Source organism: Anas platyrhynchos, chromosome 27 (genome assembly GCF_047663525.1).
Source record: "Anas platyrhynchos isolate ZD024472 breed Pekin duck chromosome 27, IASCAAS_PekinDuck_T2T, whole genome shotgun sequence".
NCBI lineage: Eukaryota > Metazoa > Chordata > Aves > Anseriformes > Anatidae > Anas > Anas platyrhynchos.
In genome coordinates, this window is record NC_092613.1 from 2,871,905 (window position 1) to 2,899,521 (window position 27,617).

Here is a 27,617-nt window from a genome sequence, read left to right on the forward strand (position 1 = left end):
CCCTGCTTGCAAAGCCTTGAAGGAAACATTTCAAAGAGCAGCCAAATCCCGCTGCCCAGTGTTGCCAGCACAGTGTTTCCTTTTGGCCAGGAACCAGCCTGGGGTGACATTTACTGCTGGAGAAACCGAAACTGCTCTCGCCTGTTTGCAGACTGTCACCTGCCTGGCACCCAGCGCCTGGGGCGGTGCCGAGGCTGTGCCTGGAGTGAGCTGGTATCAGGGACGCAGCCGGGCCGGCGGGAGGAGCCGCAATGCTCCTGTTTGCTTTGCACCCGCGACCGGGCGTGGTTTGTATTTGTGTGGAGCAGGAGTAGGTTTCGTATCCACTCCGACTTCCCAGAGGACATCACCTCGGCATGTGGGATGTGCCCACCAAGCAAAATGCCAACAAGAAAAATGAATTCCCTCTCCCGTTCACTTTTCCTGTGCTTTTCCTGAAGTCAGATGAACCAAATCACCTCCTCCTGGGGTTGCTGGGGCTGTGGTGCCAGGGAAACACGGAGTGAAACCTTCTCAGCCCCAAGCACAACAGGCTTGTGGTCCCAAATAACCAAATCCCAACCAAGGACAAGGCAGAATGAAGACAGGAGTGGCTTGTGTAGCCCAGGTCTCTTCTCCCAAGTGACTTCAGCATCTTTGCTTAATTTCTTGGTTAAAAATTACAGACACTGCTTGCCTGCGGCCACTGAAGATATTAAAGAAGGCATTAGAGCAGGACAAGTTATTATCCCCAGAGTTTTGAACAGTTTCCAGCTCTGGGTATTATGTTCATCCTACCCTCAACTGCCTGCTATGGTCTCAAAAAGCTAAGGCATTTGCTTCTCCTGAAAATCCCTGGGATCATGGGCATTGGCCATCTGGACACTGATCCTGCCCAGGCAAATGCTGGCTTTGGTGTTCCACACACACAGGTCTTCTCCTGAAATCATGCCCAGGACCCCGCTGTCCCAAGTAGTTAGGCCCTGCTAATCCTGCTTTGCCAGGTGCCGGGAGGGGGAGGGTGGCTTAGAAAATCAGCCTAGCACTTAAGGAGGCAATTAATACAAAATTCGCTGTCACTAAGAGGATGATGACAAGGCTTCATCTCACGGGAGCGTGGCAGTCAGCCAAGTAGTCTTCTGTCCACCGGGATGCTTTCTGGGGTCTCAGCATCTGCAATGGGTAAGGGCTGATTTTGCATGCCTCCCTGCCTCCCCTCCCCCACCCCCCTGAGGATACTCCTTATAATTCATGGCAGGCTTGGGGGCGGGGTGGGGAAATGCTGGGATGTGGCTGTGCACCCCTTGGCTGCAAAGCCCAAGGTGCGCCCCCAAAGCCTGGCTCCTCCTGAGCCAAAGGGAGCCCAGGGCTTTTGGGCATGAAGTCCTTGCAAGTCTGAGTCATCAGCTTTTAGGGAGCTGCCTTTGCCCTGCCAGTCTTGGTGTCTCCTGTCCTTCCTGTGTGTGGACCCTCATCCTCTTGCCCATCCTGCCTGGTGACCTCTGCCCCTCTCCTGGACTGGTCCTGGCTCAGTGTGGGGCTGTACTCCTTTCCTTTGATGGGAATCTTCTCACACTCACAGTATATCTCCCCATGGAGAGATATATGGGAGAAATGTCTTCTTGAAAAGATACTTTTTTTGTGACTACTGCAAGGTCCTTCATCATCCAGCTCAAGATCCTTCATCATCCAGAACAGAAAAAAAAAAAAAGTAGACATTTAATATGTTGCTTCATTGCAGCTACAAGGGAAGAGACCAGTACAAAGTGTCCAAAGAAGAGCCTGGGAGAATGACATCTGGTCAGCTGGGTCTGCATTTGAACTCCTGAGGAGCTCCCAGAAATTTTGTATCAAGTTCAGTTCCTACAGGAAAGTTGGCCTTGTGCCATGTGCTGGACATTCCTGCATGTCCCATGGGATCATTTGCAGCTTTCCACATCTTGGCAGCTGAAGAGCTACAAGCACTGAGCAAAGCAAGAACATCCCATGCTTCTCCTGTTTGAAGCCTGCTTAATTCCCTTCGGCCCTGATGCACATAAGTACTTATGAAGTGCACTTATGTACTTCTGATGCACTTGTGTGCTCAGATCAGTTGCAGTGAAAGCTGATGCTTTTTACCTTTCTTCTATTGGCAGATGTTTGCCAGTGCCTTTTAGTGAACAAATTGGCTTTCCCAAAATCTGGATGAATCTGCATGAATCACACAGAATGAGCTGGCAGGAAGGATGGGATGGGGCATGAAGGTGGGACACTCACCTGACGAGGGGCTAAAAATCAAGCACAGAAAAGACAATGAATGGATGTAGAAGAGTGAATCCAGTAAGACTGTATATCTGCAGTAGGAAGTGGTCACATGCAAACACCCTCTTGCAAAGCAGTTTTTCACTGCTGGGACAGGCCAGATCATGTTGCAATAGGTTTATGAGCTGGTGGCTTGCTGCTTCTTGTCCTGTGGCCCAGGGCATCCCTGGTCATGCAGGTGGTACCAATCCGGGAGTACTTGCAATTGATGCTTATCTGCTGATGGCAGCCACCAACAAAACTCCAATCCAGAAGTGTTTTACACATTGAGGTCAGAGTTTCTGCTCCCACCACACAGCATACAGCCCCCAGTGGGGCAGAGGGGACTCAGCTGTGGCTGGAGAGGACAAGGAAAGTTCTTGAGATTCAGGGGGGAACGGCATTGCAGAGGTTTCCTCTGGATGCTGGGACAGTCTTGTTTCCTTGCAGTCTTGGCCAGGCTTTCATACCAGCCCAGGGAATGAGAGGTCTCTCCTTAAGCATGCCTGTTGTTATGTACATGTCCTTATTATGCATATGGGTATAATAAATACACAACCTTGAAGGTAACATATGTACTATTCATTAAACACTACGCATATGTGTTTCAACAACATAAGTGACACATTATTTAGTAATATTTAATAAATCTATTTAAAACAACAATTTTTATTCTGCATGTTGGCAGCAGCATTAGGTTATAAAGGAAAAAAAAAAAAAAAAGCACTAGAAATCTATTCAATTTTTTCCTGTTTTTAATTTTTAATGGAGGCAGCCTGAAGGCAGTTGCGCTTTGGGTTGGTATCCCAAGATCTAGGGAGCACAGTGCTGCTGCAGGGGGTCCTTCTGGGGCCTTACAAAACACAGAGCCGGGGGAAGAGAACAGCAAATCCAGCTCCTTGGGTTTCTGGCCAAAGCATATCCAGAAGTCAGGCAAAGACAAAAAGTTTCCAACAGGGAGCAATTACAAGAGATATTTCCAAACCTATCACAGCACTCTGTGTAACAGCCCACATCCACTCCTTGTGTAACACCCTCTGGCTTTAAGTGTCTTATACAAGCCTTTACTCACTCAGTACTGAGCTGTGCCTAAGCCAGGATTGAAGGTGAATCCAATTTAGAAAAACACCCTTGATGAACAAAGCATGATGCAAAGAGGAAAATTTACGTGGCTGTTCTGATGCACGGTGGCACAGCAGTGTGGGGACCATCTCCAGGTGGCAGCTGACGGGACTTAGGATCACTCGTTATAAAAGGGAAGTCTTGACTCAGCCCTGAGCAGTGGAGCTGGCCATCCTTGAGGATTACAGGAGCTGTTTAGACCAGGGGAAATCTGGCTTTAGAACAGGAGGCAACTGAAGTAACTTGTGAATGTAAACACCTTGGGATCTGTCATTAAAAGAGGCAAAAAATCCATCTTCTGAACTCAGCTGCAGCCAGAGATGAGCCTGAGGAAAGCAGAGGAGATAAAAGCTTGATGTTTACATGATGAAGGACGGCTTGTGACATTGAACTAGAAATTTGACCTCAAGATGACTGTGGAGGATCTGCAGGCTTCAGGCACCCCTTTCTCGCTATCCTTTTCAGGCAGCGGCTTTCTTGCCCTGTACCAGGTTGGGGTGGTGCAGTCCCTCCTGGAGCTGGCTCCCGAGCTGCTCAAATCTGCCTGCAAGGTCTATGGCTCATCTGCTGGCTCACTTATCGCTGCTGCTGTGGTGTGTGGCATCAGCCTCGGTAAGGAAATAACCACTTTCTTTGCTACAGAATTTTTATTTCAGAATGGAACGGGAGGTGATAATATCTTAAGCACTGTTGGGAGGTGGGATGTATTACTAGTGCAACTCATATCACTTATAATGCATAAAAGAAATCTTCAGGTGATGTCACTTTTGGCAGTCACCCTAAAGCAATTTTGGGTGGTGTCTGCTGAAAAAGCCAGTTATTGCTGTCTGAATGTTGCCTCAGATGGTTGGGTAGATACTGCATGGGCAAATCTGGACATACCTGTATATTGCATTAGTTCATCCACCTGTTCCTGCTGAAGGAGCAGATCTCCTTCCCTTCTGCTGCCAGCTCCAGGGAGTGCCGAGATGTGTCCCAAAGCAAGTGCAACTAAACTTATGCCATATGTATAATACGCACATATTATGTGCTTATGGGGTCAGACCCCTTAGCATCTTTAGGGATGTGAGTGGCAGCCACATGGGTGTCTGTAGAGTTAACAACCCCCCTTGCACACTGCTTGGGTTAGCCCAACCAACTGATCCAGCACGAGGGAAGACATGGCTCAATGCCTGTTTCTGGATAGAAGAGAAGCTTTCATGCTGGAAAAAGCACCAGAGCTCATAATTGGGACAGGATGTGCCAGGGGAACGGCAATCCCCACTCCTGGCTGGAGCTCTTATTGCTGCAGAAGAGGTTTTTACTCTGAACCACTTTAGACAATGTGGAAGTAGGCCCCCTTAGCAATAAATCTACATGTAGAATTAATTCAGAGCAGTTAATCCACTTTAATAATCACATCCTAACATATTTCTAATTGCAGCCTATATGTAAACTAGTGTATGCAAGATGTGCCTTTGAATGCTGATCCAGCCTCTGCATCAAGTGATATGGATGTTCAGGAGGATCAGGGTCCAGGCACTCTTCTTGGGGTCAAAATAAAGAGAAAGCAAGGAGGAAATGTAAAACACTTATAACCTCTGATGGGCACTAGAGTCACTCAGCTGGAGCTAAAAATAATTCAGAACTTGGCAAATAAATTTAGACAAAACAACAGGCTATGTGCTGCTGGAAAGCCTTCTGCCCATGTGGGGATGAACTTCCCAGTAAGGGCCCTAGTCCTCTCCTCTCTGGTGCAATGGGATGGAACTGGGGCTCCCACAAGTGCAGGTCCAGCTGCTCTCACCAGTGGCATCAGCATTGGAACAGGGGGCTGCTGCACTGGGCTGGCAGGGCACTGGCTCCTTAGTGGAGATGCTCAGATGATCTTGTATCCGAAGCACTTTCTCCAGGAAAAGAAAAGATCTTTTGAGTAGTTATGTATCTGTATGGGTTTCTAATAAGGGAAATGCAATGAGGCCCAAACCTAGCCAAGTTTCTAGCCAAGAAGAGGGGTAGAATGGGGGTTAAGGGCGTGCTCAGCCCCTGGAGGGGTGTCTCGTGGGGTGGATGCAGTTGCATGCCTGGGCTGGGTGACGAGCTCAGCACTCCCCAAGCCAGACTGTCCCCTGCCATCCCACCGGTCACCTCTTGGACACCGGTGGGGGTCAGCCCAACCAACCTCATGCCCTTGGCCAGAGTCCCCAGAGCTGCAGCCAGCTATCGCTTCCTGCCCAGCAGCTCACAGGTTGGTTGTTCAGGTTCTCCCCCATTGCCAGGGAGCAGAGCAGCCAGGCAGTGCCTGGGGTATCTTCAGCTCTTTCATTGTCCCTGAGGACCCTACATGAACCCACTGAGAGTTAATCATCGCACCACATGGCCTAAACATCCGCTCAAACAGTTATAACACCTCTTAATACCTGTGTTGCTCCAGTTGCCTTCAGGACACCGTCTGTCTGTCTGTGCTTTTAAAGCAATCTCACAAGACAGCACCTCTGCTCCTACAAAAGCTTGCGCAGAGTCCTGGTGAGCTTGCCTAGGCATAAGGATCATTCTTCGCAGGTCTGGGGAGCTGGAGAAGCTTTACAAGGCCACAGTTTATCTGCCTGAGGTGGGGTATTCCCCCAGGTAACCTCTCCATTTCATCAAACAGATGAAGGATCAAACCCCAGTGCTGACCACGGGGTTTACTGAAACTCTCTTCCTCCCATTACTTCCAAAACTTCTGGCTGCTGCCCCCTCATCTGGGGCTCTGCAGTTCTCCTCCTTTAATCCAGCTTCTGGGATGTGCAAATGTCTGCAATGATTTTTAACACTGGCTGGGAGGTCACCGGGGCTCAGTTGGGTGGGGAGCCCCAGCACACTGCAGACTGGATGCCCAGCTTGCAGGAAAGCCCTGCACAGAGCAGGGATATGTTGTGCAAATCACAGTGACACTGACAACCCCACATCTGTGCTGCCTCCCCCTTTATGGGACACTTTGGAGTCTGTCCCTAACCCTTGACAGGCACTCTTCAGTACTCATGAGGATGTCACCAATGGGGTTGTGCTCAGTAGCATGTTGTCCTTTGAGGACACCATGGGGGAGAAGTTACTCTTTCCATCTCATCACCGTGTCCCCAGTTAGAGCAGCAGTGTCATCCCAGGGTATAGTGCTCGGATCCACGAAAATCTTGAATGGTGTGCAGTGTTAAAACTAGGGTTGAAAATAAAACTCTAGGGGCAGTGGCAATATTGACTGTTTCTCTGTCTTCTCTCCCCCCTCCCCCCTACCCCCCCCCCCCCCATATCAGATGACCTAAAGGAATGTTTCTTTGCAACTGCCAAGGAAGCCAGGAAAACCATCCTGGGCCCTCTCTCTCCCAAGTGCAGCTTGTTGGCAAATATCAGGGCTGTTTTGCAGCGGAGGCTGCCAGAGGACTCCTACCAGGTGGCTTCGGGGCGGCTGCACATCTCACTCACGCGGGTAGTGGACGGCCAAAACGTCATGGTCTCTGAGTTCAGCTCGAAGGAGGAGCTCATTCAGGTAACGGGACCCTCCTCTGATGCCCATAGGAAGACTTCTACCCATCTCATAGGGTGGAGGTACCTAAACATCTGTGATGTTAACTGCACTATTTTCCACCCAAGATAGGAAGAGTGTCAGGAAGCTCTGCCAAAGTCTTCATGGTCCCATCACCGTCAGCTCCAACAGGCTTGGAGGGAGGGAGAAGAGGGAGAAGGATGCTGTTAGGTCCAGAGCCAGCCAGGAATAAATCATGCTCTTATAGAGAAGAAGGTTTATTTCTCAGAAAAAAATTATGCTGGCATGTTGGCCAGATTTAAGTGCTAATGACCTTTTGCAAAGAGTGCTGTCAATGCTAACGAGACCTCTTGGCTTCCTGAACAGGTCTCTTCTTAGCCAAGTCCTGTTGGCAGTAATTTTTCTCATCTCCTCAGCACTTTCCTGGGAGGAAATATCTGGACAAAGTGCCTCTGTTGCTGAACCACAAATAGCTAATTAGCCAGCAAATTGGCTGTCAGGAAAAAAATCCCAGGGTTCCTTAACGAAGCTGACCATGAGATTATGGGCTTGCTTGCCCCAGTAGAGGACAGCAGAACTGCTGGTGTTCACCCTGTGGTGCCTGCCCTAGAGGAACCCAGGGCCCTGAGATACTCATTCCCAGCTGTTGAGATTGGTAAGTAACAGTTATACACGCAGCAGAATGAAAATGCATTGTGAGGATGTCTTGGTTTTGTCCAAAAACCTCAAGTCTGAAAAATGACCCCAAAGTTTCACCTTGCCACTGCTAGTAGCAGCATTTGGACAGTGATATATGGATATACAACTTCAATATTTCTGGCAGCTACAAAATAAGAAATGAAGTGGCATGCCCTTATCCAGAGAAGCTTTGTTGAAATTAGATGTTTTGGCCTTCTTGAAACATTTCTTCTGGGCACAGTCACATGCAAAGCTCAGGTGGTGCTGACAGCCTGGCTCCAGATGATTTGTCAACCCTGAATTTGCAGGCACCCAGTTGAGCAGCCTTTGTTCAGGGCCACTTTGATAAGAACATTTACTTCTGCAATTCATCTCCTCCTCCAGGCTCTCCTCTGCAGCTGTTTTCTTCCTATCTACTGTGGGTTCATCCCTCCGTCCTACCGAGGTGTGGTGAGTGATATTTTCAAGAAAACATATGCTTGAAACAGTATGTTCCTGGGTTTAAACTGTATGTGCCCTCCAGCAGGGGTGGATGTACATGTCTAGGCATCTTCTTCTGTTAATAGAGGATGATAAAGCCTTTTAGCATGCTTTTCATACCATCCCATGATTAGCTAGGGTGAATGGCAATCTGGAGAGCCCCCTGTTGCTTTGCCTATGGACAGAGCCTGGATAACATCTTGTCTCACAGGTCTCCAGAGAGAGATGAGAGGACACCCACACTTTGGACTTTGACATGCAATCCGGTCACCCCAGGCAGGATCTGTCTGCAGCATACATGTCTCCATTCACTCAAGTGCAGACTTGCATAGATGAAATACCAAAAGTTTGTGGGAGGATCCTCCCTCAACCATGTGCGCATTTATTTGCTATGAAACACTGCAGTGAAGTCAACAGATTTGGTCTGTCTTCCTGCTAAGCCTCAGTGAAGGAGGAGCACCACACCTTGCGTTCTCTGTGCAGCATGGCAGCGGACCACAGAGTAGTTAATGCATCACAACACATTTGCATGTCAAAGCCCATGAAGCCATGATACTTGGTTTGCAGTTGGTTTTAAGCCAGGGCCTTTCTTCAGCTCTTGTTGATCTGCACTTACTGGCCCTGCTCAGTCCTCGGGTGTCCATGGCTGCCTGTGGCCAGGCCTCCAGAGCTGACCCAGGCTACAGAGCTTTTACACAAAGCGTACAATGTGTGCAGGACCCAGAGCCTGGTGATGTTGCTGCATGACGGTTGGACTAGATGATTTTGTAGGTCCTTTCCAACCTTGTGTTTCTATGATTCCATGAGACTTCTTTGAACTGGTATTTCACGGGCCTATAGTTTGATATGCTGCAGTCCTTGTAACGTCAAATCCCATCAAGATGAGCATTCAATTCAAGTTCCTTTTGGAATACAATGAATAACATTTTCCTTGCCCAGTGAGTAATTCTCCAGGGATTTGCAGGCAGTTATTAAATGTGAGCACCCTACAGATTGGGCTCACAGTAACAACAGAAAAAGACCAAACCTGAGATTCAAGACTTTAAATTTATATGACACTGTATGATTTCTTAACAACTTTATAAATCTTTATGAACTAAATTAATAATTTTTCCATTTTAAGAAGTGCTGTAAATTATACAGCACCTGGCTGGGGAGCCAGCTGGGTGCTGCGAGCAGGGCACCCAGCAGAAGGATCTGTCAGATGCTGGCATCTAGGTGAGGTGATGCTACCCTCACACATGCTTTGTAGCAATCCTTGGAGCAAATCCTGCCTCTGCTCTTCCCCTTCAGCGATACGTTGACGGAGGATTCACAGGTCTGCAGCCTGTCTCCAGCTTGGAGGAAGCCGTGATCACTGTGTCCCCATTCACAGGAGAGCTCGATATCTGTCCACGGGACTGTCCTGCCATCTTCTACTGTTTCCAGATCTTTAACGGCAGCATTCAGATCTCAGTAGAAAACCTGTGCAGGATCAGCTATGCCCTCTTTCCACCTAGCACCATGGTAAGCCCACCAGGCCCTCCTCCTACCTTTGATTTGGTTAAAACAAATTAGTGCTGGATCTGCTTTCCCAAGCTTTATGGTTCACATCAGTCTCCATCATTAATTAATTGGATTTCATGGGAAGGAGTCAGACCCTGACTACCTTGGGGCAGTCCCCACTCCTTTTGCAGTGTATTTTTAGTGGACACTGCTGATGGGTGACCAGCCTGGGACAGGGTCCCGCCTTGTTTGACAGCCTGCAAAGGACCAGTGTGTTGGTGGCTGGAAACCACCCAAATTCCCTCCCAGATTGTCACTCCCAACCCTCCACAGCAAAACAGCTTTGCATACATTCTGCCCCTCCATCCTGAAAGGAGAGCTCTTTAGTGACCTCTAGTGTTTCTCTTTGCAGATCTTGAACGACATTTTTTCCCAAGGGTACCAGGACACTGCCCTTTTCCTATGCAGGAACAGTAAGTATTACCCCAGGACCCGAAGAGCAGCCTAGAAGCACGACCTGCTCAGCAGAGCATAACCAATGCAGTTGGCCAAACATCAGGCCTTTCTTTTCATGGCTCACAGATGCCTTTGGCTTTAACTACTTTGACGGCAATTTCCGCTTTGCCAGCATGTGTGGGAAGAGCGACTTTCCGCAGCCTAACGGGATGTTAAACAGCCTGAGCAAAAGGGTGCCACAGTACCTGGTGCCGCACTTCCTTCCAGGTAGAGGATTCAGGGTGCTGACCTTGGGTTTTGGGGGTGGCTGAGGCAAGTAAACACTTTAAGGGGATCAATATTATATTTAAAGCATTATTGAGATTTTTATTAGGGTAAATATGTCTATAGCTGCAGTAGCCATTGCAAAGAGGCTTTGTAAGAGTGGCTCAAGCTCGATCCTGGCATGGGCTCAGTACATATGGGCTGAGCTGCAGCAAGAGTGGCTGAACAGGAGGAATTGTTGCCTTTATATTTCTAATGACTGGTCTTTATTTACTTCGGTGTTGTCACCCATGGGAACAGGCCTGGCTCGGTGGAAGAAGCAGGAGATGTTCAGACTGCAGGATCCACTGTCAAAGGTCCTGTTGCAGCCATACAAGCTGCCAGCGTTTCTTAAGAAGGGGTAAGACCATCTCAATAAAGGCATCAAAGCTGAGACTGATGGAGAAACAACTGGTTGTGCCTTCAGCAGTGGCAAGAAAGGCTGAAGGGATATAGTGCCAGGTTAGCTCTGGGCAGAAAGGCACCCCTGCAAGTCCACTGCTGGGGTGTATAACAGGCTGTAGTATCCTTCAGGTGGCAGCTCTACATGAAACACCAAGAGGCAGTGCAGGCTGGCAGCAAGTCCATGTTTAACTATAAACCAGGGCAAGCTGATGCACACCCACTGCTTTTGCAAGATAAACTTAGCAGCAGCTCCTTCCTCTTCAGGAAGATTTGGTATTCTCTGACGCCAAGCCCTGAGAGAGTGGGTGCAGCAAGCATAGGATTAATTGGGTATGGAAAAGAGAATCACCACGTGCATTTGCTGTTAACTCTCCCCCTTTCGCTGTACTTACCAGACCTTAAACTCCACCTGCTTATTTTGCTTTTGCAGGCTGAAGCAGCTGTGGAAGCTGCTGGAAGACATCGTCTCCCTGGCAAAACAGTTCCAGAAGCTCCTCCAAACTGTGGTGCCCAGCTTGCCTAAGAGAGCCATGGCCAAGGGGTAAGATGCCTGGGCAGAAGCAGGGCAGGGTGCAGGGCAGGGAAACCCCAGGGGAGCTCACCCCAGGGGAGCTCACCCATGGGTCACTGAAGATGAGTTTGGCTAAAAATTCCAATCTGGGGTACTTCATCTTTAAAGTATTGTTTACCCTGGGATGCTGTACTATTTATTTAGTAGCATCTGAAAAAAGCTACAAAACGGCATAGTGCTGCTTCCCTATGGCAATGTATTCCAGAACATTTATATGCTGGGCTCTGTCCTAGGAGGACACATGAAGTGTGTCCACAAAAAACCCAACTAGCATTTTGGCACTGAACTCTCCAGTATTCAAGGCAGTTAGCTTGCCAGAGACTTTTTAGCTGTGCCTACCCAAAGCTTACTTCCACGTTACTTTGCAGGCAGCTGGAAAGGGACTGGCACAGAAAGATTTTATCCTGCAGGCAGCTATTGCTGTGCGATTCCTCATCCGAGAAACAGTCCTTCAATGTCAGACATCCCTGTTTTTTATTTTTTTATTTTTGTCCATGATGGTTAACTCACCCTGGCTCAATTAACCACCCACTTGTTCCCTTAGGTAACCATCCCGGATGGGCCCTGGGGTTCTCCAACACCAAGTAGTTTTCCATCCCAGGAAGCAGTGGGTGACACCAGAGATTGTTTCACATGGCTGCATGGCTGCTGTCTTTGTGGAGTTCTGCAGGGGTGGCTTTTTCACTTGGGGAAATGGGCTGATTTTGTTTCTAGAGTTATTGCTGCAGTCTCCCTATCCAGGCCTGACCAGCTTTAACATGATGGCCAAGGAAAAGCACTGCAGTGTTGCATCTGCAGCCAAACCACAGGCTGCACAGGAGGGATCCAGCATCTTGACTTGCATGTATGTATAGCCCAGCCACTGTTTTACCTAACCACTGACCACCAGAAGCATCCCTCTCCCTTTTTTAATCCAGATCGCAGGACAGGCATTTGCCAGGAAATGTTACATTTTAAATGCATCAAAAACTTTCAAACTTCCTAGTTTCCTGAAATTATTTTACCAACTACCTATTCTTGAGCTCCAAATGCACTTGGAGGCCTGCTTTTCCTGCCAGTGGATGTAGGGGAACCTTTGGACCACATTAAATTTGCATCAGTTAAGAAGGAAGGATGGAGAAGCCTAACGATTAACTCTTCTTCTTCAAAGCACTGCAGTCCTGGAGACTGTATCTATTACACAGCGAGAGCTGACATTTCACAAATACATTAGTTCTTTCCATCGTTCTGTCATTTGCTGATACAAGCAGTGTACAACCTAGGCAAACACACCTCTTGTTGCTGATCTTGTTGCTGTAGAAAGAATTGGCAGCACTCATTTCAAACACCTTTTGCACATCAGATGCTGATGGATTGGCTGTATCCCCAACCAAGTCTCCTGCATTTGTTGGTTCCTGATGGGCAGTGAACAGCACAATAGCACAAGCTGTTTATTTGAATAAACAGCTTGTTTAATTGCACAAAGGGAAATAGTACAGATGGAAGTTTCATCCAAATAGCTCTGGGGACTGCAGGCTTGAGTGTGGGATAGCTATAGGCTGCATTGATATAAACAGATTCTAAGCTAACTATGACTGCACAGTGAAAGATGTATAATTACATCCTGCTATCTCTGCTTGAAATCAATGACCTGGAAATACTATATATGCAATGTGCACCTCTGAGCTTGCTAAAAGAAACCTGGGTGCTTGTTTTCATTGGATCCATCAAAACCTGTTCCTATCTCCCTTCTGTACTGGACAGATTTATACAACTCAAGCCCCTCAGCTAAAGCTGGGATGCTCGAAACCAGCTCGTGAACTATGACCATCTACCCCACCACAGGTCAAAGCAGAGGTGGGACAGAGACACCCGCCACTCCCAGGCAGGAGCAGGGCTGGTCAGCCTGTCATCTGCTTTAGCTTATACTACACTTCTGCATTCCCTTCCAGGCAGACAGCCCCACTGTGCAACAGCCTTTCTCCTGGTCTCTCTAGCAAGTACCACCACCCTTTAGCAGGATAGGGCCATTTCAGTCAGCCTCAGACAGTTACAGTATTTCTCACTCAAATGGGAATTAAAATCCCCCAAAGAAAACTGTCATATAAGAATTGGATATCCAAATCCACCAAGTTTGTCTGCAAATCTTAGCCACCAAACAGGAGCATAGCTTGAAGGGCATTTCACCTGCCCAAGTTATGTGGTATGGTGCTTGATCAAACAGAGCTAGCAAAACTTCAGGAATTTTCTGTTAACAAAAAAAAAAACAAAAAACAAAAAACAGCCTACAGGGAACATCTTAAACAGAACTCCCATACCACAAGCCTGCAGATGTGTGTTAGGAACTAAGTAGTGACTCATCATACATATCAGCTGCTTTATGCTTTATTAAGCCTTCATCTTTTCAAGTAAGCACATCTGGTGCTGTCTGCTCTCCACAAGCTTGGGGCTAATGGCACAAAGGAGTCTTTGCAAGGGGCAGAAGCAAAGTTTGACATTTTTTTGAATCATCTCATGCAGGAGCTTGTTTCAAGCTGGGAAAGCCAGATGCACTCCCTTCAAACCATGCAGCAGATTCTGTATTTCTCCTGAAACAGCCCTGCTCAGGTAGGGTAATGAGGCCTGCAGGGATAGGAGGAGTGCTGTGGCCCAGCCTGTGCTGGTGACATTATTGCCAGTGTGTTCTTCAATGCATCTTGGTGTGTGTCAGCAGGCTGGGTTGCAAGTTGCTCTCTTCTCTTTGAAACATAAACTGGGGTAAAAGGCAGCAGATGCATTAGAAACAATCTTCTGTAGCTGGCAAGACCCTAAAGGGAGTAAAACCACATTGATCAATTTGACTGACTCTTCTGTGACAAACTGGATTCAAATACCTGATAGGGCTGCTTCCTTCCCTTCTGTTATCTCCAATGTAATAGGATAAGCATGTTTTGAAATGCTTAAAACAATGTCCCCATATTGCTGTTCTGCTGCTTGGATTAGTCTACATTGAATCCCATAGAAATATGAAGCCCAAGGTAGCTGTGATGAAGGTTTGGACACAATCCAAGCAATTAGGTACTTTCTCTGAAGCTAGATCCCACCCTAGATCCAGCAGGAGGGGAATCTTGGGGCCTGATCCATGCAACTGAGCGAAAACAAAACAAACGTGTCCTATCCTGTGTCTCAGGGTTTTTGCTGCAGATATTTTATCGTGAACTGACTGTTTCTATGTTAGATACTAAGGGCTTCAAAAATGTCCTGCTGGGCAGATGGATAAAGAGGCAAATGTTTGTGATTAACTCACTAATCTACCCTGAGCTTTGCTCCTGTGCAAGCCTTACAGAACAATAGTCCTTTTGGAGCTCTTCTGGCTTATTCAGGAACACAGTTGAGAGCTGTGTGCAGGTTTATACCCTTGCTTATTTAGTTACACTAATGACCTTACAGTGTTGTACACATAGACAATAAAATAGTCTTTTTCTAACCTAATCAGGGCTTTTCCTTCCCAGCCATGAGAAATCTGAGGCACTTCTCCCCAGGAGACTGAGAGCCCTTACTAATGTCTTGGTTGTTATGTGGCCTAACAAGTAAGTCTTGATTCCTACCACAGGTGATCTTAGGTTAGTGAAAACTGTTACAGCCCAGCTGCTGGCTTGGGGAAAGCTCATTTTAATTCCTACCCTCAAAACTAGAGACAAAGGAATCCCTGATTGTCCAGACCCCGTCCAGCCTCCAAATAAACCTGTTTGCTATTCTGCTACTTTCAAAAGCTACATGTAGATCAGACTGATTGAGATAAACAAGCAAGCATGCAAACTATTATGCATTTTCACAGTAGGCCTCTTTCCATTGGTTGAGTTGTCAGTACTTTACACTGGTTTTCAAATGAAATGTCTTTTTTTGCTTTCATTTAAGGTTTTGCATTCATTTTCCAAGGTTTTAATTTTAGATATGGAATGTTGAGGTCCCTGTTTCCCCCCCTCTGTATTTCTCATCTGGTGTGGTCCTCCTAGGTGTAGAAGCACTATATTTGTATCTTTTTTCATTTTTTTTCTTCAATGTATGTGGTAACATCTTAAATCACCACCATGTTGGAAAAGCTGTGTAATTTCCCCTAAACTGGCAAACTTGGAAATGCTGGAAGACTCAGAAAAACAAAAGAAATAATAAAAGGAAAAAGCAATGATGCACCCCAGCACATTACTTCATTGTATTCTGCTAGTAACAAAAAGACAAACTGGAATTTGAAATGTTTAGAGTTCAACAGTTTTCCATGTCAAAACTGAAATGTGATTGAGCATTATTTTTGCACAGGATTTCATAAAACTAGTTCTGGGTTTAAACTTGGCTTATTTTGCTTAAAACCAACTCAGGCAGAGGCTTATCTGCAGCTCTAAAAATCTTTTCTTGCACATAGTTGCATGCTGCAATAATTAAGTAGAAATTTTGGTTTGACTGCCATAGCAAAGCCAGCCCTAACTATTGAGACATACTGCTCCTTCCCTTACCCTTAATGAAATGATGTGTGGGCAGAACCAGTTATTACCTCACAATGTAAGTCACTTTCTTATAAGAAAGAGCTACTCCTCCAAAGGGCCTTTCTGAGATAGCCACGGACTAAGATCTGTACTTCATCTGTGGGGGAAATGATAATGTGGGCAGCTGGAAGTTCAGGTGCTATTTATCAGAAGTCTGCTAGGGAGAAGCAGAGGAAACATGTACCTGCTCTCAAACTTCATCCAAAACAAGCTCAGCACAAGGCTTCACTAATATCCACTGAGGGGAATCTCTCCCTTTCCAGATGTTTTCACCTCGTTGAGCCTGTAAAAACCCAAATAACATTCTAGACTGGGGCAAGTGTCACATAATGAAAATTGATGGGATAAAAAAGGGGTTGGTCCTCTACCTTTCTGATGGTTGCAAAGGGTGGTTTGGGTCTTCTCCATCTATTTCTTGTGCTGTCTGAATGCTTAGTATCTTCTCTTTGGTGATGTCCTCAGGGTCTGTGGCCCTGGAGTGAAGTATTCTTGCTTCTGGCTTCCTGTGCAGGGTCCCTTCACCTTTCTGACACAATTCCTTGTCCAATTGTTTAAAGTCCTCAGCAAGATAATTTATACCAAATAAACCTGGAGGAAGAGAAGACAGTTCTCACAGGTTATGGGTCAACTCCAGCAATGCGAGGCATGACCACAGGCAACTGGAAGACAAGAGGACTGATGACCACAGTGCATAGTTAATCTGAGTTGGGTTTCTGGGTCAGGGACCACCAAACAATTTTGTTTGCTTTGTGCATCAGTGGATGATAAGTCTCACACAAAGCACCAGAGCCCATGTTCCTCATGTCTAGGTCATCAGGACCTCTGTTCCCTGGAAAACTCTACCATTCCCAGCATGGCATAAGAAGAGAGGTGACCTAACACCTTCAGAGGAGAAGGAGTAAACAGGGAGCTTCAGCACTGGACACAAGAAGGATGGGACTCAAGTAATCCTGTCAATGTCAGAGATGCTGGAGTCTCTCCTCCAGTCGCTTTATATGTGCCAGCAGCATATCCCTTACCCTCTGTCGGAAAACCATCGCTGTAAGAGAATCACCTGACCTACCTGCTCCTCATTCCCAACCACTTACTCAGGTTTTTTAAGAAGGTGACAGTGTCCCGGTAGCCATCGGCATAAAACTGGTCACAAACCTGCAGGGGGGAGGTAGCAGTCAGGACAGATGAGCTAGCTATAGGGGCCTCATGGCTCTGGGTACCTGTAGAAGTAGCTCACTTGCTTTGTAGGGCACTGCAAAATACACAGGAAACGGTAGATATTTTTTTTTGATATCTGAAAAATACAATCAGAGATTTGGAAATTGAAGAAGGCAGCTGGGCAATCTTTGGGACAGATGTCATATTCGCCAGCAAAAGCAGACACGGTGATCATGGTCTGGGATGTGAAGTTGGCCTTCCACATGCCAAGTTCCCCATCAACGTAACGCTAGGAGAGAAAAGAAGGAACCCTGAGCCACCTTCTCCGAGAAGGGAGAGCTGTGTCACATACATGCATATGGCACTTCTTCCCCACCCAGTCACAAATAGGCCTGAGGGATGGGGGCTGTGGAGGTCTCCCAGGGAGCACTGTCCTTTTCACGTGCTCCAGGTCTACAACTACCACATCCTGTCTCCCTGTAGAACATTTATTCTTTAACAGATTATTGGGAGAATGTAGCAGAAAGACACCACAAACCCCAAGGACTAAGGGTAGCTGCTTTTGTGAGGAGGTCACTTGGGTCTGCAGCGTAGTCAGGCAGTGGGGCACCTAGGTTTAGCTCTTCCCTCTGCAGATGCTGTGTGCACAGCACTAAGCAACTTTGGTGGCAAACACTGGGGTACAAATGCACCTAATGCCACCAATGGAAGAAGGACACAGGTGAGATGGGCCCTTGGCCTGACCCAGGACATGATCTCAGGACCACAGGAGTACTCACCACCCCATGGTACAGAGGAGGGAGAAAGCCAAAACACAAAGGGACGAAGCAGCTGCATAACAGGGCCTACGGGAGAGAAAAGAAGTACATTGGTGGGCAAAGAGTCATGAAAATGTCTTGCCTTTGGAGACAGTGGCTCATCTGTGGATACTGAAATGAGACCCATTGCTTGGTCACTGGGTACCACTGACTGTTGCAAACCAGACCACAGAGGGTATCCACAGCCAGGGGCAGAGAAGGAGGAAGGTAACCTGCGAAACACCTTATTATGCTCCCCATGTATGCAGGCCTTTAGATAATTCAGCCAGGAATCAAAAAGGATCATTTTTGATGGTTTTCAGCTTGCCACCCTGTCTGGTTTCTGTATTGGGTTTATGTAGCAAGGTTTTGGTACTGGGGGGCTGCAGGGGTGGCCTCTGTGAGAAGAATCCAGAAGTTGCCTCATGTTAGATAAGGGCCTGCTCCAGCCAGCTCAAAGAGACCTGCCATGGGCCAGAGCCAAGCCAGTAAGTGATGTTGTTTGCACCTCTGTGAGAGCAGATTTAAGGAAGGGAAAAAAAATAAACAAAACAAAACTGCTGCACCACAGAAGCTGGAAGAGCAAGAAGTGAGAAGCAGCCCTGCAGCCCCCAAGGTGAGTGCAGCAGGAGGCCGGGAGGTGCTCCAGGCTCACAGCAGCAGTTCCCCTGAGGCCTGTGGAGAGGCCCCTGGTGGAGCAGGCTGTCCCCCTGCACTCATGGGTCCCACATGGAGCAGATCTCCACGCTGCAGCCTGTGAAGAGGAGCCCAAGCAGGAGCAGGTGATCTGGAGGGAGCAGCCACCTATGGCAGACCCGTGCTGGAGCAGTTTTCTCCTGAGGGATGGACCCATATGGGAGAAGTTCTTGAAAAGCTGCTGTCTGAAGGCAGCCCCCACAGGCTCAGTTCAGGAAGGATGGCATCCCTTGGGAGGGACCCCACGTGGAGCAGGGGGACCAAGAAGGAGCAGCAGAGACGAAGTGCTAGGGACTGACTACAGCTCCCATTCCCTGTTCCCCTGTGCTGCTCAGAGGAAGCATGTAAAAGAGAGTGGATAGGGGGAAGGTGTTTTTAGTTTCTCACTGCTCTAACTTGTTAGCAATAGGTAATAAATTACATTAATCTGCCCATGACGAGTCTGTTTTGCCCATAATGATAATTGTTGAGTCATCTCCCTGTCCTTATCTCAGTCCTTAAGCCCTTTTCATTGTATTTTCTCACATTTTCTCTTTGAGGAGGGGAAATGAGATAGCAGTTGTGGTGGAGCTCTGCTGCTCAGCTGAGCAAAATCACCACAGCTTCAGAGGGCAGTGAGGACAAATCACAGCAAAGAGTCAGGCTTCCCTTGTGGATGCCCGTAGGGCAAAGATAAATCACACTCAGCCTCCCCTCTCCCCTAGGGGACCTGGGAGGCTCTCACCTGAATGAGGTCCTCCTTTGTGGCAAATTCCGAAACTGTCACGCTTCTCCAGTCATGTACGCGGGTGAGGATAACATGTAATTTCCCAGATACCAGCTGGTGGGCATTCACAGGCAGAAATTTATTTAAGACATCCTTTAGGACGTGAAGGATTTTCCCTCGAGAGGATAAAAGCCCTTTGACACAGTATATATCACCACTGATTAACAGCTTCTGCAACTCATCTAAAGCCAAAACAAAGCAATTATTAGTTATTTATTTTCTCAGATATATTTCCACCTGGAAAAAGGGCATTTCACCATGCTGTTAAATACTGATAAAGAGACACTGTCTTCAGTAGGGCTGAAGCTCTCATGTGTGGACCCAGATTTTCCAATAACTTCAACATTGCAAAAAGCAGAAGTGTTTTGTTTTCTAATCCCATCTCTCTATTTCCTCCATCTTAAAATAAAATTTGGAGATATGGAAGAAAACCTTGTTTGCTCTATGTCTTAGTGTATTTCTGAGTTCTGTGACTATAAATTTCTTTTTAATTCATGGGACAGTAATACTGATTCTCTCCATATTCAGTATTTTCTTTCCCCTCTGTTTTATGAATCTACCAAAAACCCCAAACATTATGCAGAGCACTTTTATTTCTTATATTAGGTAGACTTATCATTAATTCAAATTAATAAGACTCAACGACTTATTTTATAACTATACCTTGCCTATTTTCTCTGTGCTGGTTAATTTTTCCATGCCTTTCAATCTTAAAGAAGTAAACAAAGTAAAATTCTGAGGAATTTACTGTAAAAGTCTGAGGAATTAACTGCTGATTAAGGATAACAATTAAAAAAGATCTTTTGCAGCTCCAGCATATCTAGACATTTGATCTCTCTACACAGAGAATAAATGGAAGTGCATAGCCCTTACCCATATCGCACTCGCACAATACCAATGCAGCTAAAATCGATCCTGAAGATGCCCCATAGATCTTGGATGCAGATTTCAGTATCTCAGGTGACAATTCCTGCAAAGCCTTTAACACTCCAGCTTCATACACTTGCATGAAACTGCAGCCTCTCAGCAGTAAAGAGAAAGACCTCCTCTCGTTTCTCTTTATCTTCATTACTTCTTCTGACACAAAATGCTCAAGTCACAAGAGAGCAGCTGCACTGGATAGATTCACAAGTCTCTCCTAAAGCCAGGCAATGCTTGGCTGTTCCAAGCCTGCTCCTGTTTCTGGCTGTTTCTGGCCACACTCTTGGTGTCTTTTTATCTCTCTATTTGACAGAGATCTCAAAGAGAAGTGTCTATTGAAACAACAAAAGTGGGCAGAACCGTGTGACGTGATGATGTTTTTTAATACCTAAGGCCACTCATTAAAATAAATGAACTGTGTTGCGATATGTTTCTAAGAAAGGTGTGCATTGAGCTGCTGGGTAAAAGCCCCAGGCAGTGTGGAGGGCCGCATGTCTCCAGGGAAGCAGCCTGGAGGTCAACAAAGGCTCATTTCTGAGCCCTCCAGAGGGAAAAGCTGATTCCCTAAAATGGTGAATGGCATGAGTGGTACCATGGGGTCCTGGCCCAAGTTTCCAGACTACTGGTAGGTAGGAAGCAACAAATATTCCCTGGTATACAAGTGTCTTGCAAGATGCTACTCAAAACTGTCTCATCCCTTTTGTCACAGGTTAGCAAACCCTGTCATAGGGAGTAGAGAACTTGCAGAAGGTGATTGGATTATGAAATAAATTACAATTCAAGTTGTTTTCCTAGTTCCACAATTTTAGGGTTTTAGATTACTCACAAATGCTAAAAATTCAGAGTACATGTAACAAGTCCTGGCTTAATCTGCCTCCTAAATGACTGAGGTTTCAGTAGAGCAATAAGTCAATAAAAAAGTAAAAAGGGTGAAAAAGTCTGACAAACACAGTGCTCTATTGATTATCCACCCAGGAATAATCCACCAAGGCCTTCTTAGTCTTGCAGCTTGGTGACATGTTGCAAAACTACTGTGTGGAAAAGCAGCACTGAAAGCTGAGCAAGAGCAGTGGCAGCTGTCCAACAAATAACAAAATTTGGACGTTTCTCCCCAAGACGCATGACGATCTATCCAACGTCTTTGTAAAAAAAGCTTCCAAAACCACCTAGGAGAGGTTTGTTGTCTTTTTGCTATGTGTTGATGTAGCACTTTTAGTTAAGTGTCTGGGTGCAGACCTGATCTATGTAAGGAGACCGCAAAGCAACCCTCGTGTCAGCATAGCAGCTAACAGGGCTGTTGTCTGCACTAAACCCTAAACTTCTGTCTGAGCACCATTGGCACAGTGTTAATCCAGCTCCAGTTCCACATGAGAGCCGTGTGTGTCACCACCCAGCTCCACCCAGCAGCCAAGCCACTAAGCTCCTTGTACACACCTTTATTTTTTTATTTGCAGATTTATTTGCATTGCAGATCCCAGTGTTGAACTGCAAAGGGAAAAGAGCGAAGGAAAATTGGAATTTTCAGGATGACAGGAATAAATATACTCTATGTTTAGGCAAAGAGAAAAAAACGTATGGGAAATAGTTGTCTGTCTACCCTTTAGTGTAACCTCTATGAGAAGAGTCAGTTTCAGATGGTGCTGTTTATCAGATACAAGAGGGATTTGGAGTTTGAAATCCACTGGTGAGCCATGTGCAGAAAGCTTTTGAGATTAAGAAAAAGTGACATGCAACTTCAGGACAGGGTGGGGGGTGGGGGAATAGCTCCAGCCTTGCAAAAGCACTAACATTGCCATTGCTTCCAGACCTGGGTTCAAGCCGTTCTCCCCTAAGTCAGCAGCATGGATAAAGAGCTAGAAATGTGACATATTACCACACTACTTTACAAACACAGCTAGACAAGTATATTGCTCAAATCACAAGCCAAATGCACAAATCAGGCCACACAGACCACATTTTACTCAATCGCATTTCTGCATTATTGAGAAATCTTGTAGATCCATTTGTTTTAACTTCTTATCCAGTCTTGTAGAACAAAGTAAACAGCATTTACAATGGAAAAGTAGAGGAAAGGCACGTCTTTACCTTTTTACTCCATCAATAGCAGGTACTGCCACCTCTCTTTGTCTTTCATAACCTAAGACTGTCATTGGTGGCTTCCGAAAAAAGCAAGAATTAGTAAAATAAATAAATAAATAAATAAATTCAAGACTGTTTACGCAGCCCTGGGTGTCAGAGTGCAAGGTACCTAGACCTCATCAGTGGGGCTGTCAACATAGGCAAAATCCAGGTAACCTATAAATAGCAGCAACCCAGATAGAATTACTGTTACATGACTGATAGTGATTGAGAAGTCCTGCTGTGGAACTGCAGAAGGTACTTCATGGCCACTCTTTGCCTGGCAACAGGACAGGATGCAGACTGTGTACATCTCTGTGTGATTTCCTGAGTTTTAGACCCATTGTATTTTACCAGGCCAAATGCCCTCATGCTGCATGGCACATGCCATGTCTTCAGCATGGGGTGAGAAACAGCTCCTAGAAGAGGAACCTTGTTCCTTTGCCTCTTCATCCCAGCTTTGGGGACAAAGCCAAGCCTGGCATCGAGCAAAGCAGCCATCCAGGGTGTGCCAGTTTGAAGCTCCTCTTCAGGTAGACAAATGGAGAAGAAATAAATGTGCATTCATGACATGAATGACAGTGGCAATACACAAAATAGGATTTTTTCCTATGGTGTTAAAACTAATTAGAAGCCCACCCAGCAGCCTACCTGTAGTCAGGACACAGCAGGGAACAGGCTGACGGGTGCCAAGATGTTATCTTGGCTCCCCAAAGTGGCATATTTCAGAACTTAAGCCAGAGCAAAATGTTTCTTTCACAGATCTTCTGTAATGAAAACGTGACTTTATGGCTGCACTGTTCTGCGAATCCAGTGGTGTTCCTAACCCATACATGGTTTCTGATGTGTAAGTCATTTCAGGAAGAAGATTTTGAGGAAGTAATTTCTGTAAATTTCTGAGGGCCAGTGAAGCACTTGAATCGGATGTATGGTTTGTCAGACTTTAAGCATTAGCACATGATTTGTCAAATACGTTAAATGTACAGCAGATGAGCCTGTACTGCTGTACCTTGCAGGATTTAACTAGCTGTGAGCTGTAGGTACATTGCTTCCCACAGAGAGCATTGGATGTCCCGAAACATTGACTGCCACTGAGAAAAACCAGAAAAGCCATATCCTGAATGTTTTTTCTGTAGGCAATATATGACACATACTCACTCTCCTTAGACAGCATTGTCCAGCTACTTTAAATTGATCATCCTGGACAACAAAGCTTTTCGCTGGTCAGGATGTTCAGGACAAAAGGCAAAGGTTAGGAAGGGCTGAGCTCAGACAAGCGGTGCCAAATCGCCTCCCAAAATTTCCTAACCAAGCTATACTTGCAGCAGTGGCCATCACTGATCTAAAAACCCCCATGACAGTTGGAAGACCCCTGGAAGGGATAAACACTGTGGAGGATCTGGGAGCATTTTGAATCCTGAAGCTGCTGATGCAAAAGGCACTTGAAAAAAAGAACTTAGACTGCAAGATGTTGAGCTGTAGAGGGCACATGGCTTTCCAGAAAAGCAAAGCTACTGTGAGATCTCCAGAGCAGAGACAGACTGATCCTTGCTGTTTGGAGCATGTTTCCTCTCTCAGGGTCAGCAGGAATTGGTTTAGGCTGTATCCTCTGGTCAGGGTTCCTGGAACAAAAAGGTACAAATTCTTGCTTTGGATTCCCATTTACATTAGCGAGACTGTCCCAACACCAAAGGATTCATTAGTCTTGCCTGTGGTCTATGCCCTGCTTTCCCACATGCAACAAGCCTAACCTCATTGCCCTGCTGTTTCTGTGAATAATCAGAAGAAATTTGTGGAGCTCCTGGATCCAGAACAGGAAAACTGGACATTCCCAACAGATACAAGGGAGATAAAAGCAAAGGGGGTAGGGATGAAATCACTGTAGAAATTCAAGGTAATATCTTTATTTTGGGTTGAAACCTTCTCATGTAAAAGCCAAATAAATCTTGACAAAAGTCAATTTATGACAGCCTTTCTGGATTCTGGATGGCTTTTTTTTTTTTTTTTCTAAACAGTCTGTAAAAATGATTAATCAAGGAGTTTCCTTGGCACCTCCCTAGCTAAGCATACTCGACAGGAACTTGATAGAATGACATGGCTCTCACAATGGTCTGGACCAGCCAATGGAGGGGAAATACTATTTCTCACAGTTCACTGGTGTGCGCTGTGCTCACCCCATACACCTTGCCTACCTCTCAGTCAGCTCAGGTGTTATATCAGCACGCAGTGGTGACCTGGAAACACCACCCATTCACCAGAAAAGGCCAACACCAGCCCCAGAGACTACACTCCCATCTGCTTATCTTCTTTCCAAAAACATAATTTTACTTCAGTTGACGTGATCAACATTTTTGCCAGAGTTCACTGACAATCTTTATTATAAGGAAAAAAGGAGATCAATCATTCACTACAAGCCACAGTTATTTCTGTGACTTTGGCAGCTCCCAGAAGGTGCCATATCATACTTTTTTTTTTTTTTTCTTATTACAGGAACATCATATACAAAACTCCAGCCTATACTATATTTAGTATCAGCTACAGATACCTTCCCCTGCTCATGTGACAAGCACCTCATCCAGGCACATATGATGTCACTGTCTACAGCAGCCAGGGGTGCTGGCACAGATGAACTATGCTGGTTGTGATGAAAACCAGTGACTTCACAGATGTTCTACAGCTACAGGCAAAGGCCATGATGCACGTAGCCAAAACAGCCCACTGCCATGGGTGATACAGGGTCTTCTTTGCTGTAGATGCTTTCCTGTTCACAGCTGTTCGCCAAAAACTTCAAGGACAGTGCACAGCTATGGTATTTGTAGCAGATCGCTACCTGCAGTCTAAGGAAATTAGGACAAACACTACTCCACTTCAGGCTAGCAGAGACTCTACCAGAACTAGCTTTACCAGAACTGTCAGGCCATCCTGTTACAATACCAAGCTACCTTAGAAATCGATATGGCATGATGTGAGGGTGAAGTTACATCATCCCCCCCCCGTCACACCAAGGAGGCAGCCAACCTCTCTGGCGCATGTGCCTGCTCCATGCCACCAGTACAGTAAGCAAGCAGCCATACGACGGATTTTGGAAAGAGAAAAGCCCAGCGAGAGGTTGGATTTCGCCAATTAAAACATCCAGAGCACTGCCAGTGCAAAGGTGCAGAAACCTGCAGGCCCTGGGGGAGGATCTGAACGCCGTCACACAACGCAGTGGAACAAAGCCGAGGGGCACCGCAGGGCCGCGGCCGCCACAGCGGGCGGCAGGGGACGGCGGCGGCTTGGCCCCGCCGCCGGAGGCACGCCCGGAGCGGGGCCGTCAGGCGATAGAGCCCCCTCGCATGTTTTAAAAGGCCAGTGCTGCGCATGCGTACGGCGGACTTTGCCCGTGCCTGCCATGTTGGAAAGGGGCAAAAGTACGCGCTGAAGGCCCCACCCCCTCGGGCGTGTCCTAAAGAACGTCGGGGCGCGACGCGACTTGCGGGGCTACCGGCGGGGCGGGGCCTCTTGTACACGTTCAGTGCCCTGCGCCGGGTCTCCGTGGAAACGAGGGCAGTGACGGGACCTGCTGCAGGCTCGGGCTGTTAACAGGGCTCGGGGGCTCCCTGCTGCACCAAGGGGCTTGCAGGGCCTGGGCAGCGAATAAAGCCGCTTTCTTACGTAGTTGCTTTCTGCATTTTGTGGCGGCTTTCCTTGAAGGCAAAGAAATAAGCAGATTTGCAGGCCTGAGATCGATTCTGAGGGTTAAACCTACCTAATCACAGAATCGTTAAGGTTGGAAAAAAACCTCGAAGATCACCTGGTCCAGCCACTCCCCCACTAATGTCACCCACTAAACCACGTCCCTAAGCACCACGTCCAGCCTTTCCTTGAGCACCCCCAGGGATGGTGACACCACGACTTCCCTGGGCAACCCATCCCAACACCTGACTACTCTGTCTGAGCAGAAATGGCTCTTCATTTCCCACCTGAACCTCCCCTGGCACAACTTGAGGCCATTCCCTCTGGTCCTATCACTGGCTGTCTGCAAGAAGAGGCCGACTCCCAGCTCCCTACACCTTCCTTTCAGGGAGCTGCAGAGAGCAATGAGGTCTTCCCTGAGCCTCCTTTTCTCCAGACTAAGCAACCCCAGTTCCCTCAGCCGCTCCTCACAGGGCTTGTGTCCCAGACCCTTTGCCAGCCTCGTAGCTATTCTCTGGACACACTCCAGGGCCTTGATGTGCTTCTTGTAGTGAGGGGCCCAAAGCTGAACACAGAACTTGAGGTGCAGCCTCACCAGAGCTGAGTACTGAGGGACTATTACCTCCCTGGTCCTGCTGGCTGCACTATTCCTGATAAAGGGTCTGGCTGAGTCAGGGCCTTCCTACCCTGCAGCAGATTGACACTTCCCCCCAGCTTTGTGTCATTTGCAAACTTAGTTAAGGCGCACTCAATTCCTTATCCAAATCATCAATAAAAATATTAAAGAGGATGGGCCCCAAAACAGACCCCTGGGGAGCACTACTTGTGACCAGCTGCCAGCTGGATTTCACTCCATTCACCACCACTCTCTGGGACCAGCCATCCAGCCAATTTTTAACCCAGCAAAGAGTGTACCTGTCCAAGCTGTGGGCTGCCAGCTTCTCCAGGAGAATGCTGTGGGAAACTGTGTCAAAGGCCTTGCTGAAGCATAGGTAGACTATGTCAACAGCCTCATCCACCAGGCAGGTTACTTCGTCATAGCAGATGTGGTTGGTCAGGCAAAATTTGCCTTTCATGAACTGATACTGACTAGGCCTGATCCCCTGGTTGTCCCACATATGCTGCATTCAAACTGACCCGTTCCATCACCTTTCCTCACACCAAAGTCAGGCTGACAGGCCTGTTGTTCCTCAGCTTCTCCTTATGACCCTTCTTATAGATGGGCATCACAATAGTAAGTCTCCAGTCCTCTGGGATCTCTCCAATTTACCATGACTGCTGATAGATGATGGAAAGCATCTCAGCAATCATATCTGCCAGCTCCCTCAGCACCCTTGGGCGGACCCCCTCTGGCCCCACAGACTTGTGACAGTCTAGGTGGAGCAGCAGGTCTCTAACTGTATCCACCTGATTTGTGGTAGGTTTATTCTGCTCCCCATCCCAGACTTTCAGGTCAGGAGGCTGAGTACCCCAAGGATAACTGGTCTGACTATTAAAGACAGATGTAAAGAAGGCATAGAGAATCTCAGCCTTTTCCTTATCCTCAGTAGTCATGTTCACCACCACAACCAGGAAAGGATTAGTCCTCCTCTTACTGTTAATAGATTTACAAAAACATATATATTTTTTTTTGTCTTTTACCACAGTGGCCAGGTTGAGCTCCTGCTAGGCGTTAGCCTTTCGGAATTTTTCCCTGCATATGCCAGTAAATTCCTTGTTCTCTCCTTGAGAT

At 46.9% G+C, this 27,617-nt stretch overlaps 2 protein-coding genes across 2 annotated transcripts; one reads left to right on the forward strand and one right to left on the reverse strand.

Moving 5' to 3' along the window:
- Window positions 1-3,186: 3,186 nt before the first annotated feature.
- On the forward strand, window positions 3,187-15,733 carry PNPLA1 (patatin like domain 1, omega-hydroxyceramide transacylase). Its single transcript, XM_038168283.2, has 9 exons — window positions 3,187-3,993; window positions 6,654-6,886; window positions 7,946-8,011; window positions 9,335-9,547; window positions 9,939-9,999; window positions 10,109-10,249; window positions 10,547-10,646; window positions 11,121-11,231; window positions 11,806-15,733. The coding sequence occupies exons 1-9, from the start codon at window positions 3,792-3,794 to the stop codon at window positions 11,807-11,809; spliced, it is 1,131 nt and encodes a 376-aa protein (XP_038024211.1). The 5' UTR covers window positions 3,187-3,791; the 3' UTR covers window positions 11,810-15,733.
- Window positions 13,608-27,439, reverse strand: LOC119714000 (uncharacterized). The gene is made up of 7 exons (XM_038168543.2): window positions 27,156-27,439; window positions 19,130-19,370; window positions 17,692-17,757; window positions 16,849-16,909; window positions 16,129-16,348; window positions 15,945-16,043; window positions 13,608-14,047 (listed from the first exon to the last, which is right to left on the reverse strand). The coding sequence occupies exons 1-6, from the start codon at window positions 27,437-27,439 to the stop codon at window positions 15,989-15,991; spliced, it is 927 nt and encodes a 308-aa protein (XP_038024471.1). The 3' UTR covers window positions 13,608-14,047; window positions 15,945-15,988.
- Window positions 27,440-27,617: the final 178 nt, after the last annotated feature.